The following is a 26,655-nucleotide window of genomic DNA, read 5'->3' on the forward strand; positions in this document are numbered from 1 at the left end:
TTATCTGATTAAGCGCCTCATCCCTCCCTCACAAGTGGTAGCTAATCTTCTTGGCCTGTAGTTTGCAAGATCCCCTGCCCTTGAAGTCTCTTAGTAACTTTCCATCCACTGGCCCCTCACCGCTCCTTGGCTGTAAATCCCCCTTTTCCTTGTTGAACTTGGAGTTGAGCGCAAGCTCTCTCCTCTAATTGCAGTATTCTTGAATAAAGTCTTCCTTACTCTTTTAACAAGTGTCAGAATGATTTTTTCTTTCACAGGGGTCAGAGGTTGCTTTCCCAGGGTGTCACAGCCACATCCGAAGCCCAGGGCCCTGGAGAGTGGTGAAGGACCTGCATGTACGAGGGCCCCCTGGCAGGACCAGAGGTTGCAATTCAGTGGGGGGAGTGGAATTTTGCTATAGGATCTCCCATCCCATCCAAGCCCACCATTTTTATTGTAAAGACAATACAGAGAATTCCAAAAACAGAAAAGCATCTCCACAGTAGTTTAACAACTGCTGCGTTTTCTGTATTTCATCCTGTGTGCTGTATTTTGCTGGGACACACCGTGTTGTGAGGGGTCTACCAGTCAGTTCTTGCCCTGAGCCCCCTCATCCATGCCTGGGTCCTACCGTATGGTGGATGGGCCCGGAAACAATCTTGAGTGAGTGGAACCGGGTGCGAGGGGCGTGGGGCCGAGGGCACAGCTAGCTGGAGCACAGGTGGCCCAGACCCCCAGGCCACCTCCACCGTTGTCCCAGTGCCTGTGGCCCCACAGGGGCTCCTCTGATCAGCTGGTGAGGGATGGCCGGCTCAGTGTGGGGCTGGAAACTGCAGGGAGCTGCAGGATGTCACCCTCGGGTGGCCCTGAAAGACTGGTGAAGGCTGATGCCCGCAACAGGCAGAGTTTCGAGCAGGGTGTCAGCCTGGGCTTTGGTTTGATCCCACTTGCAGGCTGGTAAGTCAGCCTGTTACTCCTTCGCGGGTGCCGGCAGGAGACGGCGGCTCCTGAGTCGGAGACAAAGGACGGTTTATTCCTCGTGGCGCTGGCACGTTTGCGTCAGCGACCCGACCCGAGCTCCACGGGAGCGACGTGAGGGGCTCAGTGGTTGCTCACTGCCCACGCTGTGGGTCCATGCGGCAGGTGCCAGGAGGGGTCAGGGAGCTCTGGATCCACTGCTTTTCCAGCCACAGTGAGCAAGCCTCATCCTGGTCCAGGGGCAACATCCCTCACGTCTCGCGGTTACCAGCTGTAGGAACAACCCAAGGAACCGGCCGTGCAGCCTTAGCACAGCAGCGAGACCTGTAGGTGAGCACGACGTCCCGGGAGTGCAGGCCCACCACGTGGAGCGCCTGTTCCTCCACTCTGGGGTGGGAAGGGCACTGACTTTGGGTCACGCGTGGACTCACAGGTGGGCAGGAATGGCCTGACCCTCTGGGTGGTGGTGGGACTGAAAGGAGAGAGACGGGAGAATCGGGGACCGGGAGGTCTGGCGGAGACACTGGGGGTGGGCCGCGGTGCAGAGATCCTCATACCCAGCAGTGAGGCCACCGGGCACCGCCCACAGATGAGGTGCTGGACGGCCAGAGAGGGCAATGCCTTGGCCAGATGATGGCCATCAGCCTCTGTCCTCAGCCAGCCCGGTGCTGGCTGGTGAGTCAGACGGGGCAAGGCCATGGTGGCCCAGACGGAGGCCACACACGGTACCATCCCTCGGAGAGACGGGACGGTGACGCACTCGGGCAGGATGGACACGTTCTGGGGCTGGCCTCGGCTTTCCCACCCGCAGGGCCTCAGGCAGAAAGCACCGTGGTCTGAAGGCTCGCTGTGGTTTGATCCACCAGCACGGGGTCCCACAACATCTCGTCAGATCAGGGGACCCACATCAGGGGCACGAAATCCCTGCGTGATCTGGCGCCTGGCCCCTCCCCTCATCTCGTGCCCCACTCCCCTGGCGCACTCCACGGCCACTATGGCCTTCCTGGTGGTCCTCAAACACACGACTTAAGTTCACCTCGGGGCCTTTGCACCTACTCTTCCCTGGGTCCAAATGGCTTTCATCGGATTGTTCTGGTTCGATCCATCACACTTCCTTAGAAAGTGGATCACTTCCTCAATGCACCCTGCTGAGAAAGGCCGTCCCAGCTTGCCTGACACTGACCCTGTGACCTCCAGCTCCTGCCGCGCTGAACTCTCAATGTTTTCCACGCCCTGGGGTGGTTTATGTCATTCTTCCCCTGGACTGCGGGTCTGGGCTCCTCTTTTCCCCAGAGCCCCAGCCCCTAGACAGCGTCTGCCCACGGTGAGGCTGGCTGACCAACGTGCATGCAGGGTCTGCAGGGGCCTTCGGATGCCAGCTCTGGCAGGTCCCCGAGTCACCGCTCCCTCCCCACCCACTGGGGGTGAGAAGGTTTCCTTCCACACTGGGTTTGAGGACTGCCAACGGACGTGGGAGCTTAGCGTGGCGCTTGGCAAGCGGACGGGAGCTGGGGGGTGGGGGGACCGGCCGAGCGATCAAGCCTCTCTGCCCTCATCCACCGACGGTGATGCCGGCCGCTGCAGAGAGCGGTCCGGACGGACAGACTCGGCTGCAGACCACAGAATGGACTTGTGGAAGAGAAGTGAGGCCTGTGTTTATTCATTTTATTCTGTGTCCTGACCGTCCGGGGCATTTCCGTCTCCGTTCTCATCCTTGTCGCTGCAGAATGAATGGGCCACCTGGTAGAGCTTTCTGGGCGGGCACACAGCCACGAGGGTGTCCACGGTCTCTACCCTCCTGGGCAGCACCACCATGCCCACTTACTTCCATGGGCAGTCCCTTTGGATTAGACGTTTCTGGAATGCAGTTCATCCTTTGACCTCAGAAATGAAGTGATGGAGGTTGTCCCCCAGCATGAAGCCCACTCCTCTTGGTCCGCTCTCTAGACGAGGGTCAGCACCCCCAGCCAACAGGCCAGATCCAGCCACTGCCTGTTCTTGTAAATAAAGTTTTATTGGCACACAGCCAGACCCATCCGCTTCTGTTTTGCCATCGGCTGCTCTCTCGCTGCGAGGGCAGAGTTGAGTAGTTCCAACCGAGACCATCGCCTGCAAAACCTGAACCATTAACCACCCGGCCCCGAACGAAAAAGTCTGCGGCAGCTGCCCTAGGCTCTGGCCGTGTTGGCTCCCAGCCCCCAGCCCCTCCCCTCCTTCCTCTGCTCTTCTCCAAGGAGCCTGCAGCCTGGCCTCTCCTTGCTCCTGTGTATTATTCATGAGCAGGGCTCGCCACGCTAATCGCTTAGATCACTATCTTTTCAGTGATTGTGGTTTTTCACTCGCTGCCAGACCAGGGGGCTTTATATCTCGGGCATGACGTCCGCGCGGTAACAAAGTCTTCTGCGCCGCGTTTCCTTTATCTGAACTGGAAACAACCCTCGGTCAAGATCAGTACTTGCTGCTCTTGCACTTTGCGGTTCCTGCTTCGTATTTTTATGGAAACGACATTTCATAATTGCTCTTGCAGCAGTGTGAAACATGTGGTGAGACATGCTGGTCTCTAGGAGGGAAAGAGCCCCACAGGGAACGATGTGGGCACATACGCTTCGTCAGAAGCCTGATTCACGAGATACCTCACCTTAAGCAATGTTCCCACAGAGGCCCTGGGGTACCTGGAAACGAGAGCCAGCCCGTCTGCACCTGTCCATCGGATGATCCTGCAGTTACTTCTGTCTCATGAAATATTAACTTCCCCTCAGTGTGCTTTTAGTCATGATGGCTCTTGGGCCAGAGGGCATCAAGGGAGGAGCCCTGGGTGAGAGTATGGGCACAGCTGCTGACGAGCAGCTGCAGACGCGGGTGGGTCTCCTCTTCCTTTGCCTGTTAACTAGGGTCTGAGATGCCTGTCCGGGGTTGTGGCCGTCCTCGTAGCAGAATACGTCCCGTGGCGGCCACTCACTGAGCGCTTGCTCCTTGCGGGCTCTGAGGATGCAGCAGTGATGTCTGGAAGGCTGTGCCCCCTGTAGCGTGCAGTCCTGCGGGCCAGAGCCGTCGGGTAACACCCACTGTTGCTGTTCTTTAACTCCGTGGTGCCAACCACCTTGGAGGAGTGGCTCCAGCTGCCTTTAAAGTGTCTGGAAAAAACGATCAAGCGCCGTACAAGGGGCTCTGCTGGGTTCCGACACGTTCCCCCTTAGGAACCTCCTGAGGACCGGAGAGTGAGACAGGGGCCAGCCTTTGGCTGGTGGACCCATGGCACTGCCGCTGGCTACTTTGTGGAGAGGCAGGGGCGGGTGGGGGTGAAGCGCCTTCCAGAGGAGGGTGCTCCGGGCAGGAGTCTGCACACTAGGTCAGCACGGCCAGGGGAGGAAATGAGGGTCAGCAGGCAGACCCTGGGCCCTGGGATCAGAGAGGCACAGGACCCTGTTCACTTCCCTGGACCCTGAGCAAGGGCCCGGGAGTGGCCGTGGGGCCTTGTGGGGTGGCAGCTGGGAGGGAGAGGGCAGAGGGCCTCTGTTGGCTAAGAGACTTGTGGCCCGGGAGTTTGGACCTTTAGGGAAAGTTGGGATCAGTCTTTCAGAATCCAGTCCCCTCTGCCCTCCAGCCAGGAGGACTGAGCGGGGCAGGGCAGCCAGGGTGGAAATCAGGCACCTGAGGGCCCAGGGGCCAGCACGTGGCAGGATGGACACTGTGCGGTTGCATCTTTCCGGCTCCCTCGGTTCCTGCCTTCCCGGGAACGGTCTCCTGGCTTTGGGGCCCCCACGAAGACAGGTGACGGCAGGGATAGGCCGGCAGGGGAAGTGGCTCACCCGGTGCGGTGCCGGGGCCCCCTGGGTCTCCAGCTCTGGCTGACACAATCCCCACCCAGCCCTGCGCGCCCCGCCTCCCAGTGCTCTTTGGACTTGGCCAGAATCGCTGCCTCCGGGTTTACACGTGCCGCCAGCCTCTCGGGAGGGGGTCTGGGGAGGCTGACCTCCCAGCTCGGGCGTCTGGGAGACCCCGCTCCTGCGGCTCTTCTCTCCTCTTCGGCTCTGGCCTCGGGCGCGGGACGGGGCGGGCTGCGCTCTCCGGAGCCGTGACGCAGAGCGCGCTGCGGGGGCCCGAGATGCGGGCGGCCCCGCGGGGCCAGGGCTGCAGTCCTGCGCAGCGGCGCGCGAGTGACGCGGGGGCGCGGGCCTCCCGGAGCAGGTAGGCGCGCCGGCCGGGGTGGAGGACACCGGGGTGCGGCGAAGGCGCCGGTCGCGGAGAGGATGCGCAGGGGTCCAGGGGCGCCGTTCGGGCCGGCACAAGCGGAGCACAGGCTGGGGTGCGTGCGCCGCGGGGTGCGGGGACCCAGGCACCCGCCTGGGTGCAGGCGCGGCGGCGGGAGCTGGGGCGCGGCTGGGGTTCGGGGACGACTGCAGGCTCTGGGGTCTGAGTGAGCCGGGGCGCAGAGGGCTGGGCGCGGGCCCGGGCTGGGGAGCTGGTGCGGGGCTGCGGCGGGCGTGTGGGGACGGAGGCAGGGACCCAGGCAGCGCGGGTGCGGGCGTCCGCTGGGCTGCGGCGCGGGACGCAGGCGCTGCGACAGGGCTGGGCGCGGTCTGTCCGGGGGGAGAACAGGGACTTGGCCATCTCAGGCTCTTGCTCCGACACCCGCGCCCCCCGCCCCCGCCCGAGACCTCCCGGCCCAGTTCTGCGGCTGGTACTTCCTTTGCCCCTCACCCCGCGTGTGGCCATTTATAGCCTGGAAAGTGCTTTCACAGCCAGCATTTCAAAGGATGCTGGAGCCGAGCCGCTGGGAGCAGCTGCAGGGTTTAGAGAAGTGCAGAGGGGGGTGCACATAGGGCCGCAGCCAGTGTGCCCAGGCCCGCTTGCGGTTCTGTTTCCTGGTGAGTCTTCCGGGCTGGGGAGGGTGGAGTGCCAGCAGGAGCCCTGTCTCGGTCCCCGTGGTCTGGACCCGCGGTCTTGGGTGGGACATTCACCCCCTCAGTCCCCTCCACGGTAACAGCTTCACCTTCTTGTCAGTGTCCTGTGCTAGGTGACGTTTGCGGTGTGCGTGCTGTGTGGCCGTATATTCAGGCCCATGCAGTCAGATACTCTCTCCCTCTTCTTGGAAGTCATTTACTTTTAGCGTTTTCTCAACACGCCTGTGCTAATTGCTTATGAAGAATTTTAGCTATAACACAGGGTGGCCAGATTTGCTTTTAGGTGATATGTGAAGAAAGCAACTGATGATAAGATTCTGGGGAGAAGAACCCCAGAGAAGGTTGGACGGGGGGCTCTGTAAGGTCACTGTCAGCCCTGGGTTTCCGGACTCTCCCAGGGCCTAGGCTGGTGGACGGGAAGCTGGGCATGGCGGGGCTGGGTTGGGGGGAGGGACGGGGGAGGAGGGAGGAGAGGGTCAGGCCAGCATCCCCCCTGCAGCTGGGCACGGGGATGGTTACACACGGCCGGCTCTGTCCCGTGAAGTCTGATGGGGTGGTGGGTGGGAGGAGTGGCGTTTGACACGTTTCCCAGGGGCCTGTTGGCAGCTGGAATTGGAGAAAATCCGCACAAGCCCCTGCGGGTGAGCTGAGATGGGCAGCTGTCTGAGAAATGTGAATCTGAGCACACGCACTTGAGTTTCTTAAGACCAAGTCCTTTACGGCTCATTCTTTAGCTCCTTGTCCTGTACAGGACCGAGCCTTGGGGGGGGGCGGGAGCCGCCTCTAGTCCAGGACCGAGCCTTGGAGGGGGGGCGGGAGCCGCCTCTAGTCCAGGACCGAGCCTTGGAGGGGAGGCAGGAGCCGCCTCTAGTCCAGGTCCCCTTACAGACTAGCGGCCTGGCTGTACGCTTTTCAGAGCCTCGTTCTCCTCTTTGGTCACCTGGAACATTTCCTGCTCATCTGCTTCCCTGAGAAGCTGGTTGTGAGGCCAGGTGAGCTGCCATATAGGACTGCAGATGGCCCTGTAAGGGCCACACAGGTATAAGGCCCCCTCCGCCCTGAGTGCTGTGCCAGGAAGCCCTGCAGGGGCTGCAGAGCCAGCACTGCTGACTGCCGTGTCTCAGTCCATCCAGGCCACTGTAACAAAATTCCACGTTCGGTGGTTTATGGACAGCAGGCATTTATTCCTCACAGCTCTGCAGGCTGGAAGTGCAAGATCAAGGTGCCCGCAGGGTTGGTGAGGGCCCCCTTTGGGTTGCAGGGAGATCTTGGGGGTTTCTTTTATAAGTACCCTGATCCCATCCACGAGGGCTCCACCCTCCTGACCTAACTACCACTCAGATGCCCCACCTCCAAATGCCATCGCATTTCGGGGGCCGGTTTCAACGCAGGAATTTTAGGGGAACACAGTCAGACCATAGCATTCTGACCCCCAAAATTCATGTCCTTCCCACATGCAAAATACATTCACTGCATCCCAACAGCCCCCAAATCTTAACTCATTCCGGCGTCCACTCCAAAGTCTGAGTCCAAAGTCTCCTCTAAATACTACCTAAGTCAGGTGTGGGGGGACTCGAGGTAGATTCATCCCGAGGCAGAGTCCTCGCTGGCTGTGAACCTGGGAAACCAGACAGTGTTACCCAGTGCAAGTTCGTGTGCCCGACGGACGCACAGTGAGGCCAAAACAAACCGAAACGTCAGAGTCTGGAGCAGAGAAAGGTTTATTGCAGGGCTGAGCAAGGAGATGGGTGGCTTGTGCCTCCCCAAACCCCAAACTCCCCAATGGCCTTCAGCAAAGCATTGTTAAAGGCCAAGTGATGGGGGGAGTCACAGGGTCTGTGATCAGCTCGTGCACAGCTCTCTGATTGGCTGATGATAAGGTAATGGGCGGGGTCACAGGGGCTCACATGATCAATGCTCAGGCTCCAGTAGGTCTGGGGGCTACATGCTCACAGTCATCAAGTAGTTAGCGTCTTCCACTTGGTGGGGGAGGGGGCCGGGTGGTTTCACAGTTGTGAAACAATGCAGGAAATGTACAGCAGAGGGTGTGGGGAAAGGGCCTGCCCCCGGAAGACGCCATAGGGTCCTGCATGCCTACAACAGGCTGTGTGCTCCCAGAACACAGTGGATGCGCAGGCGTAGGGAGGACGTTCCCATTCCCAAAGGGAGAGGTTGAAAAACAAGGCAGGGTGGCAAGTCCTGAGCAGGTCCAAAGCCTTGAGGCCCACTGGGGGGTGGTCCTGCCCCTCTGCTGTGCTGGGCACCGTCCGCTGTGCACGCTCCTGGCCCGGAATCACTGGCCGGGGGCTCCACCGGTCTGGGGCTGCCCTGCCCCACACACTGCCCTCGAGGCAGCCCTCTGCCGGGGCGCGTGCCTTGGGCTCTGGGCACCTCCATCCTTCAAATCCGGGGGCAGGTAGCCACGCCAACCCTGGGCCCCCAGGGCTGTGCACGCTTCCCATCGGCAGAGACAGCATCTTGCAGGCGCTGCCACAGCAGACTGGCCGGGGCCACACTCCTGCTGAGGAGTCCAGGACGGGAGGGGTGCAGGGCAGCTGGGCCCCTCTTTGAGATCATTCTGCCCCTCACGCCCTCCCACTCTGGGCCTGTGCTGGGAGGGCAGCCCCGTGAGCTCCAAAATGCCTTGGGGTCAATCTTCCATTGTCGTGGACGTGGGTCCCGGCTTCTGATGAGACGGCTGACCAGTCTCCCCAGCTGGAGGAAGACAAACAGGCCACCTACATCCTTAGAGACCTGGCCACACCCTCCATCTTCCTTCCTGGACAAGCTTTCTCATTCCTTTCCTTGTCTGTAGGCTGAGAATCTCCCAACTCTCTGAACTCCGAATCCTTTTTGATTAGAAGTCCATCTTTAGGTCATTTCTCTCGCCTCACAATTTGCTATAAGCATTCAAGAGAAGCCTTAGGGCTTCCCTGGGTCGCAGTGGTTGAGAGTCCGCCTGCCGACGCAGGAGACACGGGTTGGTGCCCCGGTCCGGGAAGATCCCACATGCTGCGGAGCAGCTGGGCCCGTGAGCCATGGCCGCTGAGCCTGCGCATCCGGAGCCTGTGCTCCGCAACGGGAGAGGCCACAACAGTGAGAGGCCCGCGTACCGGAAAAAAAAAAAAAAAAAAAAAGAGAGAAGCCTTAGCTGTACTTTCAACACTTTGCCTCAATGCTTCCTCAGCCAGATTCTCAGTTTCATCACTTACGAGTTCTGTCTTCCACAAAACACCAGGAGAGAAGCAGTTCGGCCAAGCTCTTTGCCTCTCTATAACACGATCCCCCTCCTCCAGTTTCCAATAACATGGTCCTCGTTTCCGTCTGAGACCTTGTCAGAATGGCCTTTACCAACCACCTTTCTACCAGCGCCTGCTCGCGAGCACTCAGGCTTCTCTAAGGAGGCTGAGGCCCTCTCTCCAGCTCTGCTCTCCTCTGAGCTGCCCTCCCCAGACTTGTCAGCGGTGGAGGCTTTTCCTGGCGCCCCTCCGAACTCTTCCGTTCTGCGCATGGCTCGGTTCCAGAGCTGCTTTTCCATTTGCAGGTGTTTGTACCAGCAGCCCCCACTCCTGGTACCAACGTTCTGTGTTATCCCGGTGCTTTCATGTGAGGGTTTGACTCCTTCTTCTGAGAAGGTGTGGGCGCCTCTGGGAGTGACCCTGGCCCAGGAGCAAGGGGGACGGGAGCCGCCCGGAGGAGGGAATGAGACTGCAGAGGTGAGGGTGGCCTGAGCCCTGCGCACCAGGGACTGGGTGGCTGAACCCCAAGTGCCCAGTGTTGAGCTGAGCGGCCCCGAAGAGGGTGGGCCAGATGAAGGCTGGATGGGTGCCTCACTCCCTGCAAATCCCCGCCCCTCCCCAGGGCACAGGGACCGCATGCTGTTGCTGGACGAAGGGTGTTAGGGAGGGGAAACTGCCTCCGCTGCCCCTCTAGGGTTCTTGCGGCTGGACTAACAGTAAAATCTGCACAAGACAGATTAGCAGGAGAGAAAGAAACTAATTTTAATTCAGAGAAACGGCACCTAAGAAGTGGCCAAAGCAGGCAGCTTTTATACTTTTTAGTATAAATGTGTAAAGAATTGACAGGACAAAGAAACTCAGGTTTTGGGTGCCCAACAAGTGAAGGATCTGAGCAGAGTTTGGGCGTTAGTCAATGAGAGAAGTCATGAGATTGGTTTATACAGTCTTCTCGGCCCCGAATTCCCCATCTTTGATGATAAGGGTGTCCTTCGACCTCCAGGTGCAGGGGTGCACCTTTCACAAGAGAGACTTATTTCCTGCCCTCAGGGAGACAGAAAGGAGGGTCAGAGTGTCTCTCTTGCATTGGTCGTTTCTTAAGAAACTCGAATTCAAAATAATCAATATACCTTTGAGGCATATTTGGGGCCACCTACACTGGACCCCAAGAATGGGCAGAGAAAGGCCTGTCCATCAGTGACCGTGATGTGTGGGGGAAGGTGATGTGGCCAGAAAGGGCTTCAGGGCAGGAGACGGAGGGAGACCTTGTGACCTGCTCTCTGCCCCAGATGGCCCCCGTTCACACCCTTGGAGCAGCTGGGTGGGGGGTGCCTCCCTGGATGACACCCTGGGGTGATAGGGGGTGACATGATGGGATATCATCATGGGCATCATGGCTCCAGGGAAGACCTGTGGGGTTCACACACATTTGCTTTTCCTGTTTGTAAACTGAGGAAAATGGTCGGGCTGCTTACGGAGGTCTCGGTGATGGAGACCAGGTCAGAGCTGGAGCAAAGCGTTTGAGGAAATGAGATCTGTTCTATTTGGAGGACCTGTGTGATGGAGTGCAGAGCCGTGCCCCTCCCTGAAACCAGCTCTGTGGGCAGTGGGGGCTTTTTTCCTTTTTGGAAAACAAAAGAAGTGGATCCTGGGACTTCCCTGGTGGTGCAGTGGTTAAGACTCTGCACTCCCAATGCAGGGGACCCAGGTTCGATCCCTGGTCAGGGAACTAGAGCCCACATGCCTGCTGAAACTAACGAGCCAGAGAGCCACAACGAAGACCTTGCACAGTCAAAAAAAAAAAAAGTGACCCATGTCTGGAAGCAGGAGGATGGGACCCCAGCGCGAGCACCACGTGTGATGACTGGGGGGTTTCCCCCCGGCTCTGGGGGCTCCTGGGCACCACCGGGCACACAAGGAGTGGTGGCGGTGGGATGGCGCTCTTTCTCTGGCCCTTCCCAGTGACCTGAGGTTATGAGTGGGTGGCTGGGCCCCAGGGATGCACATGTGCCTCCAGACTGCCCAGGGCCCGATGGGGCTAGAGCTTGGGCAGCCGGGAAAATGTACAGACCGGCGAGCAGATGGGGCCCTGCATGAGGACACATCTGACTCGTTTCCCCTGATCCACTGCAGCAGCCCCCATGGGCTGCTTCTGACCTCGAGTGGCCGTGGGGTGTGGCAGCTTGAAGTGGGATCTCAGTTCCTTGACTGGGAATTGAACCTGGACCAAGGTGGGGAGTGTGCCGAATCCTAACTGCCAGACCACCAGGGACTAGTGGCTAGTGTCAGCACCCTGGTTCCTGTCTGCTTTGAAGAAAGGAATCAGCAGACAGAAAGTAGTGAGGCAAGGAAAGAGTTCATGAAGAACAGAATACCTGCAGATAGACACACGGGTGGGCTCAGAGAGTCACGTGCAACGGGGTGGCTTAGATCACTTATATGGGGCCGTTTTCCAGGTCTTTGTTTTCCTCTGGCCAATCATCTTGCTTTGTTCCCATATCTGGGCTGACTCGGGGCCCTTCCCTGTGTGCGCGCAGACCTTCTAGCCAAGATGGCTTCCAGTGCGAGGGTCTCTGGGAGGTTGACAGGACATATTAGGGGCTAATGCCCTCTCCCTTTCTGACCCCTGAGGAACTCTTCTGTGCATGTGCAGTTGGGGAGGTCTCCTTGATCTCAAGAACGAAAAACATGGTCGTCTTATCTTTTTACTGCATCAGCGCTTAGCTCCCCTCTGCTTCTGCTGTTAAGTTTTCCTTGAAATGTCTAATAGCTCAGACTGATAAGCTTCACCTGCTCAGCCTGGGTCCCATCTACCTCCTACCTCACTTCCAGGCCCCTCAGCCTTGCAGGCTAGAGAAGAGCCCATTCTGAGGGAGCAGGACAGAGCCTGCTCTGCGGAGCCAAGGTGGGGCTGTCAGGATGGAGCCGGCCATGCTGAGGCGTCGGGATGGAGCCGGCTCCAGGCAGGAGGACGGCTTCGGGGTGCAGCCCAGGAGGGTGGCTGACCTGGGCATGGTCCCCAACCTCCGGCAAAGCAGCAGCAGTCTCTGCAGGAGCAGGAGGTCGCAGTACCCCTTCGGCAACTGTGAAAAGGTAGGTCTGGGGATCACCGGGTCTGCCAGGGCCCTGGTGGGGTACAGTGAACACCCAGGGAGGGCAGAGACCCGGCTGAGCTGGGGGCTCCAGCCCAGAAAGGCCCTTTAGCGGAGGGGACTTGGAGAGAGCGCTGGGTGGCTGGGTCTGTGCCCGGGGACTGTTCCTGTCCTTGGTCTGCATGGGAAAGTGCTGGGTAGGCACTAGGGTCCCGGGCCGCCCTCACAGAAAGCCCTCCACCCACATCACTGTGCAGTGACTGCATGTCTTCTCCCAACAGGGAAGGTCCCGGGCTGGCTTCACGGAAAGCCCCGGCAGGCCTGTGTTGGAGACACTTGAATGTCACAGCCCCTGGTCGGGTGGGAGGAGGGTGTCTCATGTCTCAGCCCGCAGTCCCACGACACGTAGGCAGGTATCCTGACACTCATTGGCCGCCTTTGCACCACATCACGCTGTTCCTGAGGAAGGTCCCAACCTGGAAGCACAGTGCTTCCCAGTTTATAGGCAACATTGACCTATAAACTGTAAAGGGCTGTGGACATTCCCTGGGGCCCAGGAGGAAGCGATTCCTCAGGCTCACTCTTCCCTCCCCGATCTGCGCCTGAGGGCCTCCAGCAGGGGATGGGGAGAACTCGGTCTCCCATCTCTGAAGAAAGACCCCTGAAGTGTGCCAGGGCGCACAGGCGGGTCTGAGTGAGGTGTGGGATGGGGTCTTTGGAAGAGTGTTGATTTGACTGTCTCAGGATCTCAAAGTGCCCTTTTTACCCTCAGCAAGGAAACCTTAGTTCATGGATTCCTGAGAACATCAAGAAGAAAGAATGCATGTACTTTGTGGAAAGCTCCAGACTGTCCGATGCTGGGTGAGTGGCTTGTTCTGTGTTTACGGCCCCTTCCCTGTTGCCACGTGGAATGGCTGAGCAGAGCAGGGCCGACCGAGGGGCCTCAGTGGGGGACAGTCCCTGTGTCTGTACCGGCCTGGGATGCTCGGAGTGTTTCCAACCCCGCAAACAGGGTTGATTCGTGTTTGCATTTCCCCTCCGGACACACCCTCGTCTGCGCTGTGCCACAAATGGGCCTCGCTCTTTCTTACTTCCACTCCTTTGTCACCTGGTGACGCTGCCTCTGCCACGGAGCCCTCCCTGACCACACCCTGGGATGGAACCTCTCTCCCCCACTACACTCCGTGTTTCCCTTTTACGCCAGTTGCCGATGGCCCTGCAATCGTGTGGCTTTGTGGTCCTCTCTGAGCTCTGACCGTGTCTGAGTTACTTTATTACTTCCCTGCTGGACAGATGGCCAGCATCCAGCTCAGACTGTGAACAGTACAGGGAGGAAGGGTGTCCTCTGCGGGGATGATAGAAGAGGACGGTGATCTGGAACCAGACGTGCATGGTCACCGACGGTGACGCTGTTCCTGGGGTCCTGGGATGTGCCCAGGGTGTGATCACAAAAAGTGCCCCGTTTGGGAGTTCACGCTCCAGCTTGGCTCCGTTTCAGACGAGAGCCCTCCTTTCTCCCCGGGGGGTGGTAGGGGAGGACCCTCGCGTCAGAGGAAGTGGCCACCGTGCTCCAGATGACGGCCTCAAGGCTGGCAACCTCCAAAGTACTTGGTGGTAATCAGAGTTCAAGTTCACACCGATTATCCCGACAGTATGCAGAGAGTGCTTTGCACTGAGGTCTCCAGTTTTAGTTTTTAAAAATAGGTTTCGGGCTTCCCTGGTGGCGCAGTGGTTGAGAGTCTGCCTGCCGATGCAGGGGACACAGGTTCGTGCCCCGGTCCGGGAAGATACCACATGCCTCAGAGCGCTGGGCCCGTGAGCCATGGCCGCTGAGCCTGTGCGTCCGGAGCCTGTGCTCCGCAACGGGAGAGGCCACAACAGTGAGAGGCCCGCGTACCGCAAAAAAAAAAAAAAAAAGAGAGAGAGAGAGAGAGAGAGGAGGGAAAGGGTCTGTTCTAGGCTAACTGTTAGAACCTATGAGAAAGTTTTGGGTAGCCTTGGGCCAAGCTGGAGCGTGAACTCCCACATGGGGCACTTTTTGTGATCACACCCTGGGCACATCCCAGGACCCCAGGAACAGCGTCACTGTCGGTCATAAATCATCATAGAAGCGGTCCTCGTCCTGACCCTCCTTCCCGCCTCGGACCCAGCTCTCTCCTCCGTAAATGGGGGAGCTGACACGAGGTGCTCAGAGAGAGCCCGGTGAGTCTGCGAGTGACTTGAGTCCCTGGGGTCGTAGAGGAAGGTGTACGGGGCGTGCTGGGAGTTCCTTATGGCTGGCCCTGTGCTCCCAGCCCTGGGGGCCCCGGCCTAAGCAGTGGGACCAGGGGTAGCCAGGGACGTGCCTTGTGGGTGGAGAAAGGGCACCCAAGTGAGCCCAGGAGACTGAGGTACAGGGTGGGCCATGCCGTCTTAACCCGTCCTTGGTTCTCTGCACGGTTAGTTAGCCTACACGAATTTTATAAATTATTTCCCATCTAGAACCTCATTTGGCCCTCACAAGTTTTGCAAGCTCGAGGTCAGACAGTGTATTATTTTCCCCATTTAACGATTGAGAAGTTGAGAGTCAGAAGTCCCTACGGACAAGCACTCCGGAAGCAGCAGGGAAACTTGTTTTCTCTCTCTGAGTCCAGTTGTGTTTCCCCCACGTCATCGGCTCAGGTTTCACCTGCTTTGGGACTTCTTTGGTTTGGTCTCATCTATATCTAGTCTTCCAGGTCACTTGTTACTAGCAATAGCAGGACTCTAAAAGAAACGTGTAGATTTCCGATTAAACAAGCTGTAAAGAACACGGTTGCTGTCTTCTCTCCCTCCTGCAACCCCAAAGAATAGCCGTAAAGGAATAAGACGATTTCAACCCACGAAGACAAGGCAAGAGAGGAGGTGACAGTTGAAAAGGGGTAGCCGGGCGTTCTCTTTGGGGGAACCACGTGTATCGTGCTAGCCCTGTGTCCAGAAGTTTCTGCTTGGAGCCTGCACTGTGTGCTTTTTAAACCTTTTTATTTTGAAATAACTATATATTTATAGGAAGTTGCAAAGATACTACAGGTAGATCCCATGGTTCCACCAGTGGTTACACGGTCACCTCCTCTTCCCCACCATCTGTAACCCCTGGCAACCACTCATCTGCTCTCATCCCTATAACTGCTTCCTTTCCAGAATGTCATATAAATGGAGCCATGCACAGTGTGATCTGTTGAGATTGGCTTTTTTCACTCAGCAGGGTGCCTTTGACATCCATTCGGGTGGCGTGTGTTGATAGTTGCCTCCTGTCTGCTGCTGAGGAGCAAAGTGGCCGCCATCACAATATTTATAGTGAGGTTTTTGTGGACGGCAAATGTTGGGTCTTATTATTTTTTTTACCTGCTCTGCCAGTCTCTGTTTTTTTTTGATCAGTGTATTTAGAATGTTACATTTAATGTGACTGTTGATATATTAGGACTTAAGTCTGCCACTGTATTTTCTTGTTTACATTTCTCTCTGTTTTTCTTTTCCTGCCTTGCTGTGAGTTACTTGAATCATTCTTAGAGTTCTATTTTGATTTATCTATGCTGTTTTTGACCGTATCTCTTTGCATAGCTGTTTTCTTTTTAGTGGTTGTTCCAGGTATTACGTTATATATCCACAACTCATCGCGTGTTACTGACGTCTACTTACCTACTGATGTATCCAAAACTCACCAGAGTCTCCTGGTGTTGACATTTACCACGTTGAATCAAGTGTAGAAACAGTCCCACCTTTTACAACACTTTGTCCTTCCCCGTTTATAATATAATTATTTACAAAATTTCGTCCGCATGCACTGAGAATTATGTTCGATCATGGCGCAATTTTTCTTCAACAATCACACATACTTCAGAAAATTCAAGAGGAGGAAAACGTGCTATATTCACCCATACTTTTATTCTTTCCATTGCTCTTTCTTCCTTTTTAATATTCCAAAATTCCTTCTTATAACGTTTTGTTTCTGTTTAGAGACCCTTCTCTGGCCAGCCTTTTTGGGGTAGTTCCCTGGTTTCCTCTCATCTGAGAATGTCCTGACGCCCCTTTCGTAGGTGAAGGATAGTTGTGCTGGGTGTAGAATTCTGGGTTGGTAGTTTTTGTCTTTTGAAAAATGTCGTGTCACTTCTTTCTGGCACTTGTTTCTGGCTCTGATTCAAAGTTGGTTGTTGGAATTATTTTCCCCTAATAGGTAAGGTGTCATTTCCGACTTTCAAGATTTTTGTCTTTAGTTTTTAGAAGTTTGACGATTGTGTGTCTCCACCGGCTCTCGGCTGGGGTGCCTCGTTCGCCCTGCTGGGCCGCCAGTCCTGACCCCTCTGGGCCTCCTCTGACGCTCGCAGTGGGGCGGGGGCAGGCGCTGGTCACCCGTGGTGACCGAGTGGCTTTGCAGGAAGGTGGTGTGTGAGTGCGGCTACATGCGTGAACAGCACTTGGAGGAGGCCACCAGGCCCCACGCCTTCCAGGGCAAGGAGTGGGACCCGAAAAAGCACGTCCAGGAGATGCCAACAGACGCCTTTGGTGACATCATCTTCACGGGCTTGGGCCAGAAGGTGGGAAAGGTTGGTTTCCATGGTGACTCCGTTGCTCTTACTGTGGACCAGAGCCCACTGTGGGTGACCAAGGTGGCTGGGACTCCCTGGGGTAGGAGTGGGAGGCTGGCGTAAACCTGGGGCGGAGCCCACCTGCCCAGCACTGAGGGCGGAGTGGGTGGGGCTCGCATGGCGAACGGGAGACACACGGTGCCCTCAGGGAGCAGGCTGGGCCACTGCTGGTGCTCTGCAGGGTGTGGGCAGGGTGGCCCGGATGGCTTTTGTCACTGCCAGGAGGGAGTGGGCGAGGGGGGGGGGAGGGCAGTGGGGAGGACCTCGAGGATGGGGCGAGACCCAGGAGCAGAGGCGAGAGTCCTGCCAGTGGGGGGCGGGGTCCCAGGCCTGCCCGGGAGCACGAGGGCAGGGAGGGCGGCAGCAGCCGGAGGCCCAGGCCCCGCTGAGCTCCCAGCTGCTGCAGACTCAGAGGGATCGCTGGACCAGCAGTACCTCCAAGCAGAGTCTTGGACCACCCCCAGACCTGCTGAATCGGAGGCCTGGCCACCCTGGTCTCAAGCAGCCTTCCGGAGGATTCCGTGGCAGCTCTTGGGCCGCACTGTCCTGGAGGGTCTGGTGTGGCCACTTATTTCTGTGCTGGGGTTCTGGGACCTTGAGCTTCTTGTTAGCCGGGTGTGACCTTTTCCCTCAACAACTCTGAGTCGCGGACGCTGCCCACTTGGCCCAAGAGGCTGAACAAGGAGGGTCGGGCTGGGGTGGGCACCGGCCCCAAGCCCTGCCCCTCGTGAGCCAGTGTCGGGGCAATGCCAGGCCCCCCCAGGCGCAGCTGGCTTAATCTGAGAGGGGCGTCCTCTGCGGAGCATTGGTGGGAGCGGGGAGGGGGGAGGTGGTCTTCTGCAGCATGGGGGCGGGGCAGGTGGGCAGCAGCCGGTCAGACCCTGTGGAGGTGATGGCGGGCGTGGCCTTCCAGGGAGACTGGACTTGGGCATGGGGCTCAGGCTGGGAGTGCTCCCAAAACAGGGGCCAGGGGCTGGTCTCCTCTGGGCAGCCTCCCCCTTCCCTCAATCAGTGTCCGCTCGGGTGTGGCCACTTTTACTCGCGGGGTCTGGACCCGGGTGTGAGCGTCCACCCGCCCAGCTGGGGCTCCAGACACTGCTGGTGCAGGACGGCTGGGCTCCGGGGCGGGGGTGGCCGCTCCCTGACCCTCTGGGGTCTTCTGACCTCCCCGCAGTACGTCCGCCTGTCCCAGGACACGCCCTCCAGCCTGATCTACCACCTCATGACCCAGCACTGGGGCCTGGACGTCCCCAACCTTCTCATCTCCGTGACGGGTGGGGCCAAGGACTTCAACATGAAGCCCAGGCTGAAGAGCGTCTTCCGAAGAGGCCTGGTCAAGGTGGCCCAGACCACAGGTAGCACCAGACCACAGGAGGGGCTCAGGCCTGGGAGTGATGGGCGGGAGGGAGCGTCCCTGGGAGGCCAGGCCCGGGCCGGGGGGGGGTGTCCGGTCAGACTCACCCCCCCCGTCCGCCGCTGTGCTTGGCTTGCGCGTGGCGGCCGACGCAGCTCTCCACTAGTGATGCTTTGAAGTAGACACATTCAGAGACACTTCTGAGATGCCGTGCTCCCGAGAGCAGGACAGAGGGATGCAGCAGGGAGGTGGGGAGAGAGGGCAAGGCCTGCAGTCAGCGACGGGGGTCCTGTCCTGTCCCCGCCCCCGCCTGAGCAACGCGGGGAACCGCGGCTCCCAGCTGCCGCAGGAGGACGTGATCGTGGCGGGGCTTCCCTGAGGCCCTGGTTGGGGTAGAGGGTCTGCAGATGTGGGGCAGTGAGCACCGGAGACGCACAGGGCGTGGGCATTGGCCGTGTGCGTGGCAGGGCCCTCTGCTCCTTCCCAGGGGCCTGGATCATCACCGGGGGGTCCCACACGGGCGTGATGAAGCAGGTGGGAGAGGCGGTGCGCGTCTTCAGCCTGAGCAGCAGCTACAGCGAAGGGGAGGTGGTCACCATCGGGATCGCCACGTGGGGCACCTTGCACAAGCGGGAGAGCCTTATCCACCCCGCGGTGAGCTGGGGGCTGCTCCCGGGGCGGGCGGGGGCGGGGCGCAGCAGCGTGTAGGACCCTAGCGGGTGCTCAGCGGACAGGCCACCACCTGGGCAGCAGGGTGAACGCAGTGTGGAGGGGAGTGGCTGGACAGGGACACAGGAGGCCCAGGCTCAAGCCCCACGTCATGGAGCCTGGTGACCCCAGGCGAGTAGCTACCTTGGTTGGGTTCTGGTACCTTCCCTTGAGATCACGGGATGGGTCCACACAAGAGTCTCTGGAGCCGCCACTGGTCAGGGGCTCCTCCTGACGCCTCCCTGATGAGACATGGACTTTGCAGAAGGCGGAAGCTTGGCCGGGAGCCCACAGCCAGTGAGCATCTGGGGTGTCAGATCCCAGGGCCTGGCCTTCTGGCCCCAGAACCGACAACACTCTGGTTCCCCTACTGAAGACAGAGCCTTCCTGCGTCCGTTCACCTGGGTGCAGCCCTGAGAAGCGATCGCTTAAATGTGGGGCTGTGAGTGGAAGAGATCATTCGATTCATTCAGTGAGATTTTGGAGGACGGTAGATGTGACATAATGAGCACATGTCCACCTACTTCATGGAGTCAGGAAAGTTTGGGGGAAACACTGGCCCCAACGACAGGTCTCCTTGACTTGCTGAGGAGACGTGATTATAGCAGCCCCGTGAGGGCTGAGTTATGAACGAGCCCTTGCCCTTCCCGGCCGGCGGCGGCAGCCTTCACTTCCTGGGGAGAGCGTCCTCTGGAAGGTGATTCCTTGTGTCCGTCACAGACGCTTGTCATCGGGCCAGTCTGCCCCTCGGCCCTTGTCCTTTTGTGTCAGCGTCAGAGATGTGCTTAGTGGACGGGACCGGTTCTGTCTTGAAAGCTTGTTATACGGAGTGGAAATCTGAGGCCACGGGAGACGGGCTGACTTCCAAGATCACTCTGCACTTGTCTCCCCATTTCGAGTTCAGAAGACTTCCTGCGATACCACCTGCCGTCCTCTGTGGACACCAGGGGCCGTGTGCGCAGGTCCGGCAGCCACCCCTCCTGCATCTGGGTCCTGGGCCTGCTGGGACAAATGACCACAGAGCTGGTGGCTTAAAGCAACAGAAATGTACTCTCTGACATTTCTGGACACCAGAACTCCAAGACCAGTACCACCCGGCCAAAATCGGGATGTCGGCAGGGCCAGGCTCCCCCAGAGACGGTGGGGGAGGAGCTATTCCCTGCCTCTTCCAGCTGCTGCTCTGTGGCCGCATCACTCCAGTCTCTGCCTCTTGGTCACATGGCCCCCTCCTTCTCCTCGGCACCCTCTTCTGAGGACACCTGTCATGGCATTCAGGACCCCCCTGGATGATCCAGGTTAATCTTCCCAGGCTCAGACCCATAGCCTCATCACATCCACAAAGACCCTTTCTCCCAATGAGGGAGCGTTCACAGGTTCCAGGCATTAGAGCCTGACATCTTGGGCGGGGGGCGGGGGGGGTCACTTATCCAGCCTGATGGAGTGCCTGTTCTTGGTGGGAAAGACGTAGAGCTTTCCGTCTGTCCGTGCCCACCTCTCCACCCCCAGGGCGGCTTCCCAGCTGAGTACATCATGGATGAGGACGGCCAAGGGCACTTGACCTGTCTGGACAGCAACCATTCCCACTTCATCCTTGTGGACGACGGGACCCACGGCCGCTACGGCGTCGAGATTCCCCTGAGGACGAAGCTAGAGAAGTTCATATCGGAGCAGACCAAGGAAAGGGGAGGTGAGCGAGGCACGCTTTCCAGGGTGCTCGGGGGGGAGAGGGGAGCAGGCTGGTCCAGGTGTCTGGGGCTCCGCTGGCCGTGACCAGGACATTCGGCAGGTGGGGTGCTGGGGGGGGCGTGGTCAGAACACACACTCGTTCAGGGGTTCATCTTCTTGCGTCCCTTTTAACCAGCAGAAGGAAAGTTCGGGCAGGCGCTGAGGTCATAGCATCCTACGGTCACTTTACATCACAAACACGTCTCAGTTCAGAAATCAGAGCGTGCGGTAGTCAAAGCTTGGACCTTGGCGTCTCTTCCCTTGTGGGTGGGATGGGGTGGATTCTGGGGTGTTGGGACGTCACATACATTCGATTTTGCACACGATTTGCAGGCTGGTTGGACACCTTTGAGCCGAGGTTTTCAAGCTTCTTTGCACATCAGGGGTCCCCAGGGTATGGGTTCACCCCCAGGGTCTCTGATTCACAGGTCCGGGTAGTGAGGACTTGCATCTCCCAGTCCCCAGGGGACACGGATGCTGCTGGCCTGGGGACCACACCTGGAGAACTTGTTTTGACCAAGAGAAGCTGGGTGGGGAGTGTTGGGGGGGTGTGAGTGTGTGGGGACGGCGAGGCCATGTGGGCTCTTGGAAAGAATGTTTGCTTCCCAGGGAAAGATGTTTCTAGAATCGTCACAAGCCCTCCTGGTTGCCAGGCTGGATGAAAGGCTGAGGGTGGGGCTGGCTGGCCAGAGGACGGAGTTGTGACGCCGTGCTCCCGCGCCATGCCTGGTGCCCGCTGGCTTGACATGTCCCCAGCCCTGCCCAGATTCGAGGCGCCACGAAAGGGCTGCAGGGAAAAGCAGGCTGGTTGCGGCAGCCGGCCGGGCAGAGCGGACCAGCTGAGGATGGTCTACAGCCCTCGCCGTCCCTCCACCCCAGAAAGCAGGCTGCTTGTGGTGGCCAGTGGGGCAGAGCGGACCAGCTGGGGATGGTCTACAGCCCTCGCCTTCCCTCCACCCCAGAAAGCAGGCTGGTTGCGGTGGCCAGCCGGGCAGAGCGGACCAGCTAGGGGAGCCTTGGGTGCCTTCCCTCCACCCCAGAAAGGGACTGCAGCGGGCAGGGGTGGGGGCCCCACGATCCTAAACTGGGCTCTGTGCTTCGTCCTAGGTGTGGCCATCAAAATCCCCATCGTCTGCGTGGTGCTGGAGGGGGGACCCGGCACACTGCACGTGAGTCCTGGCTGGGGGGGGCGGGGTGTGCTTTTGGGGGTCAAGTCCTGCTGCAGGTGGGACGACTGCCCCAACTGCTGTCACCAGCCCCGCAGGGGGGTCATCAGCAAGAGGGGACAGGGATCCTGTCCACTGGGTGGGGGGGTCGGAGCCCTTTGAGTGGCCCTGCCGCAGGACGGGTGCTCTGGCTTTGGCCCTGGGGCTTGACCTGCACAGAAGAAAGAGGGGCTCCAGAGGGGCCTCGGGCAAGGGTGGAGCCCATGCCCCCCTCCCAGGACCCCCGGGCAGCCCATGGGGGGTTTCTGCAGCTCTGCACCCAGACTCCCGGGCGGGGCTCTCAAAGTACAGCCCTCGGCTGCCCCTCAGCCCCGTGGGACCAGCAGCTAGATGTCAAGCAGGATCCTCAGTGGCTGTGACATGCTGCCGTGGACCTTTGTTCAGAACCCACTCTCTGGCGTGGAATGGGCCTCCCTTGGGGAACGCGGGCCAACTTGACCTCTGCTGTAGTAACACACGACATTACAGCCTGCAGATCTGGGGCAAGAGCGTGACGTTCTGTTTATGGGATCATCGAAAGTGTCTGTTTATGTTTAGTAACCGCAGGAGGTCAGCGCAGGATCCTGGGGTCCCTGGGAGGACGGGATGCGTCTGGTCCCCACTCCCACCGTGGCTCTCCTGCAGCATCACCCAGACAGGGCGTCCTTCCTGCTGGGGTAGAACCCCTTCCTCAGGTTGCTCACCCTGGGTCTCCGGGGGTCTCCCTCGATGTCCTGGTTAACGAGGGGGCGGAACTCTGGCAGTGCCCCCTCCTTCTGGAGATGGTGCTTCCGTCCACACATCAGAGGGTGGAAATATACAAACCTTTCGTGACAGTGGTGTTGAGTGACAGGCCTGAAGGAGGTGGTGTATCGGTGTGTATCCCACGTACAACAGGATTAGCCACTTTCCCCTCCGAGCGGTGGGATGCTACCAAACAAATGCCTTCTGTAAACTCGCAGTAGCCAGACATCAACTCTGTTTGAGCATCTCTGTATTAGAAGGTGTCCGTGCGGGTGTGGAGTCAGGTCCCGGGCTCACGGTCAGCCCCTGTTGTTGCAGACCATCTACAATGCCATCACCAACGGCACCCCATGCGTGATCGTGGAGGGTTCGGGACGAGTGGCTGACGTCATTGCCCAGGTGGCCAGCCTGCCCATCTCCGAGATCACCATCTCCCTGATTCAGCAGAAGCTGGGCCTGTTCTTCCAGGAGATGTTCGAGACCTTCACCGAAAGCAGGATTGTGGAGTGGACCAAAAAGGTGAGGCACGCGGGCGCATCAGTCACCAGGCGTGGACCTGCAGCCGGTAGGTTAGACGCTGTCAGCCTGGTAAGCGGGACCAGGGCACGCCAAAACCAGACGCGGAGACCCCAGCGGGCCTGGGGCGGGCACGGGAGTGATCTGCAGAAGGTGGGGGGCTGTGAGCCTGGAAGGCAGTGGGCCCAGGGCAGGTGGGAAGCCCTCAGCTGAGGCAGCAGGCTGTCCTCAAGGGAGGACGTGCTCAGCCTCTAGCCTGCAGAACTCCGGGCCTGGGCCGGTACCGCAGGGCATGAGGACCCTGCTGCACTGGGCGGGCAGGAGGCTGGCGCTGAGGCCCCGGGGGAGGCAGAGGGGTGGGGAGCCCAGATTCCGGCAGAGGGGAGCTGCTAGGGATGGCAGTGGGTGGCAGGGTCCGGCCCAGCCTCCAGGCCTGGTGACCTCAACGCCACTGGGGAGATTAATGGAGACCTTCTGGGGTCGGCAAGGCGGGCAGACGTGCCAGATGGGGGCCCATGCGTGGTTCCGGGAACCATGTGGTGATCTGGGGCTGCTTCACGTGCACCCTTAGATAGAGGCATCGGAGGCTGGGCCCATCCTGGGACCAGTGTTCTGGGGGACCCCCCCATCTCCAGGGGGTTTGGAGACTTGAGACCTGGGAGGGAGCTAGTTACGCCCAAAACGGGCATCCTTTCTGCTCTGTGGGCAGGAGGTACTGAGTGGAAGCACAGGGAGTTGGGGACATGACCCTGCGGTGACAAGTGCAGAGAGAGACCGTCAGAAGGGCGACCTCAGCTTTACTTCACGTGCCGGCCTGTCCTCTCTCTGTCTTTGTTTTGTAATAATTTTAGATTTGTGGAAAAGCAGCACAGGTAGTGGAGGGTTTCTGTCCGCCCTTCACCCAACTCTACTGCTGTCAACACCCGACATCAGCCCGGTGCGTTTATCAGAACCTAGAAGTGAACTCTGGTTCATCCCTGTTGACCAAACTCAGGCAGTTCGGATGTCATGTTCATCTACTAGTGGCCTTTTGCTGTGCCGGAGTCTGAGCCATTAGCTTGGTCTCTTCATTGTCCTTTTTCTTTCTTTCTTTCTTTTGTTTTTTTTAAGTGTGGCATTTTCTAACTAGCCCACCGGATTCCAGAGATTTTCTGGAACACCATCATATGAACTGGATGAAAGTGGGCTGCTCTGGTTGTGGGCTGGGCTGGGGGCTCTGGGGCCTCGCTTTCTGCCCATCCCCTCAGCTCCTGAGCCGTGAGCCTCGTGGGTGCTACCACCCCCAAGAGCTCTGGTTCGGTCCTTTCTCCTGACCCAGGGAGACCATGGCTGTTACGGCCCAGGACCATAATTGCCCTGCATTTCAGTATTTCTGCTTTAAAGTGCATTGGTATTTGCTCTGTCATAGCTACAGTGGGAGATAACACTGGTTACAGATGGGTGTAGACTTTGCTAGCATCCCTTATAGACGGGGTCCTCGGTGGACCGGGGGGAGAAATAGCGCAGGAATGTGCCTACGGAAGTCTCTCCAGGTCCTGAAAAGAAGGAATTTCTCTCTCACATCCTCCGAGGCTGTTTGGCTCAGTTGGGTGATCTGGGGCACTTGGAATGGACCTCAGAATTGGCCATCTCCCCAGTCCAGATTTCAGGGCCCCTGGTGAGCTCTGCAGAGGGACACTAACCCATGGCCCCCAGCCTCCAAGGGGGGTAGGTGTGAAGGAGAGCGCTGGCTGAGCCCTGATCACCCACGAAGCCCTTGGCCGGTGGAGAACCGCCGCACCTGTGGCCCCTGTGGTCCTGCTGTTCGGCCGCACTCTGGGCCCCGGGGGCAGGGGCTCACCCGCCCCGAGGTCACCTGACCTCTGTTTCCTGGCAGGATCCTTTGTGGGATGGGGGCAGTCAGTGCCTCTCTGACCCTCGGTTTCCCCAACAAGTTGGGGCTGACAAAGCAGTCAGGGTCTGTGACTTTCATCCAGCTCCGTGGATGCTAAAGCCAGGCTGTAAAAACTCATGGAAATTCCGTTTTAAGTGCCTGACACGTGCCTTTCAGGGCACGTCTGTGGAGCAGCTGAGCCCCCACCACGTCCAATTTCAGGCCGTGTGGACGGTCTGTGCCCAGCAGCCAAAGGCCACGGGGAGGGCTGGGACCCCGGATGGGGGCTGGGGAGGGGGAGGGCAGCGGGCCTGCTCCGAGGGGAGCCAGGCGGTTTTTGTGGGCGGCACAGTGACCCTGCTCTTGTCTGTCTTATTGTGGCCTCAGAGGACCTCCTTAGAAGCCAATGTTCTGTGAGATTGTTTTCGCTGTTGGCGTCAGCTCGGCTGCCAATGGACATGGAGGGGATTGGCTGGCCGGCTCTGTGGCCTTTCCTCAGTTAGTCTGTAAATTATTCAGGCAGTTCTCAGAAGCGGATCTAACCTGCCTAGGTTTAAAGGGGCCCGTGTTTTCAATCCCTTGCCAAGTAGAGGCCTTAAAGTGGTGTTTCATACACACCAGTCTCAAGCCAGGGGCTTGCCCTCAGTGGTTGTTCTCGTTCAGTGGGGAGAGGACCCCCAGAGCCGTGATCGCTGATTCACTCCACAAACCTCAGGGCTGGTCTGCCCCATGGCAGGTACTTGGGTGTGGCCCTTGGCGGGTGTGGACATCTGCCATGGGGGTCTCGTTGCCAGCCCGCGGCCAGCACCACATACCTGGGGTCGGAGGAGTTGCTGGCCCTCTCTCAGCAATCCCGTTTTCTTATTTGCAAAATAGGGGTAATTGGTACTTAAACGCAGAGGATGGAGCAAGGTCACCTGGGACAGTGCTAAGTGGTTGTCAGCACATACACGCTGACGGTAGCTGCTTCATCCTGTGAATCAAAGCAAGGGTTAAATCCCGGAGCGATTTCAGCTGGAAGATGGAATTGGGGTTGGGAAGAGAGACCAGGGGTATTTTGGAGCTGACATGAAAGCTGGACCCCGAGGGGTTAGGGAGGTTGGGGTCTTAGAGGTGGAGGTGGGGTGTGCAAGGGGCCCTCTAGGTGGGAGCGGTCTGTACAGAGGCGGGAGCTGCATGGCCAGGCTGCGGAAGGAGGTGGGAAGGCAGGTGGGGCGGCCGGGAGCTGGGGGAGGAGCCTGAAGCTGTGGGCGTGTGGGGAGCTAGTGGATGGCTCCCCCCCGTCTCAGGGTGAAGGGTTCAAGGCAGGGCAGCTACTGGTGGCAGACACGGCAGCTGAGAGATGATAGATACGATAGGTGATAGCTAGCTAGACGGGTGATAGGCAATAGATGATAGGTAGATAGATAGATAAAATAGATACATAATAGAAAGATAGATAGATAGATTGGAAGGGTGGGTAGCTAGCTAGGTGTATAGAGAAGTAGGTAGATAGATACATAGGTAGATGGGGCGACTAGCTAAATAGATACATGGGGTGGGTAGGTAGATATATAGAAGAGTAGGTAGGTAGGTAGGGTAGGTAAGTAGGTAGACAAGTGGGCAGGGTGAACAGTAGGTACATAGATACGGACACACACATACCTACAGACATACATGCGTACACACACAGACTGATGGATAGCTAGGTAGGTAGGTAGATGATTGGATAGACGAGTGGATGGATGGAAGGACGGA

General features: G+C 58.6%; 1 protein-coding gene across 1 annotated transcript in view; it reads left to right on the forward strand.

Annotated features, from left to right (window-relative positions):
* Positions 1-4,919: 4,919 nt before the first annotated feature.
* The window catches only part of TRPM2 (transient receptor potential cation channel subfamily M member 2), a 50,205-nt gene continuing 28,469 nt past the window's right edge, over positions 4,920-26,655 (forward strand). Inside the window, exons 1-9 of the mRNA XM_079923060.1 lie at positions 4,920-5,145; positions 11,930-12,190; positions 12,962-13,050; positions 16,583-16,751; positions 17,968-18,148; positions 18,635-18,801; positions 20,362-20,542; positions 21,688-21,749; positions 22,848-23,048. Coding sequence (XP_079779186.1) covers positions 12,017-12,190; positions 12,962-13,050; positions 16,583-16,751; positions 17,968-18,148; positions 18,635-18,801; positions 20,362-20,542; positions 21,688-21,749; positions 22,848-23,048 — 1,224 coding nt within the window. The 5' untranslated portion in view covers positions 4,920-5,145; positions 11,930-12,016. The remainder of the gene's footprint in view (positions 5,146-11,929; positions 12,191-12,961; positions 13,051-16,582; positions 16,752-17,967; positions 18,149-18,634; positions 18,802-20,361; positions 20,543-21,687; positions 21,750-22,847; positions 23,049-26,655) is intronic.

Source organism: Stenella coeruleoalba (genome assembly GCF_951394435.1).
Source record: "Stenella coeruleoalba genome assembly, chromosome: 5".
NCBI classification, from domain to species: Eukaryota; Metazoa; Chordata; class Mammalia; order Artiodactyla; family Delphinidae; genus Stenella; species Stenella coeruleoalba.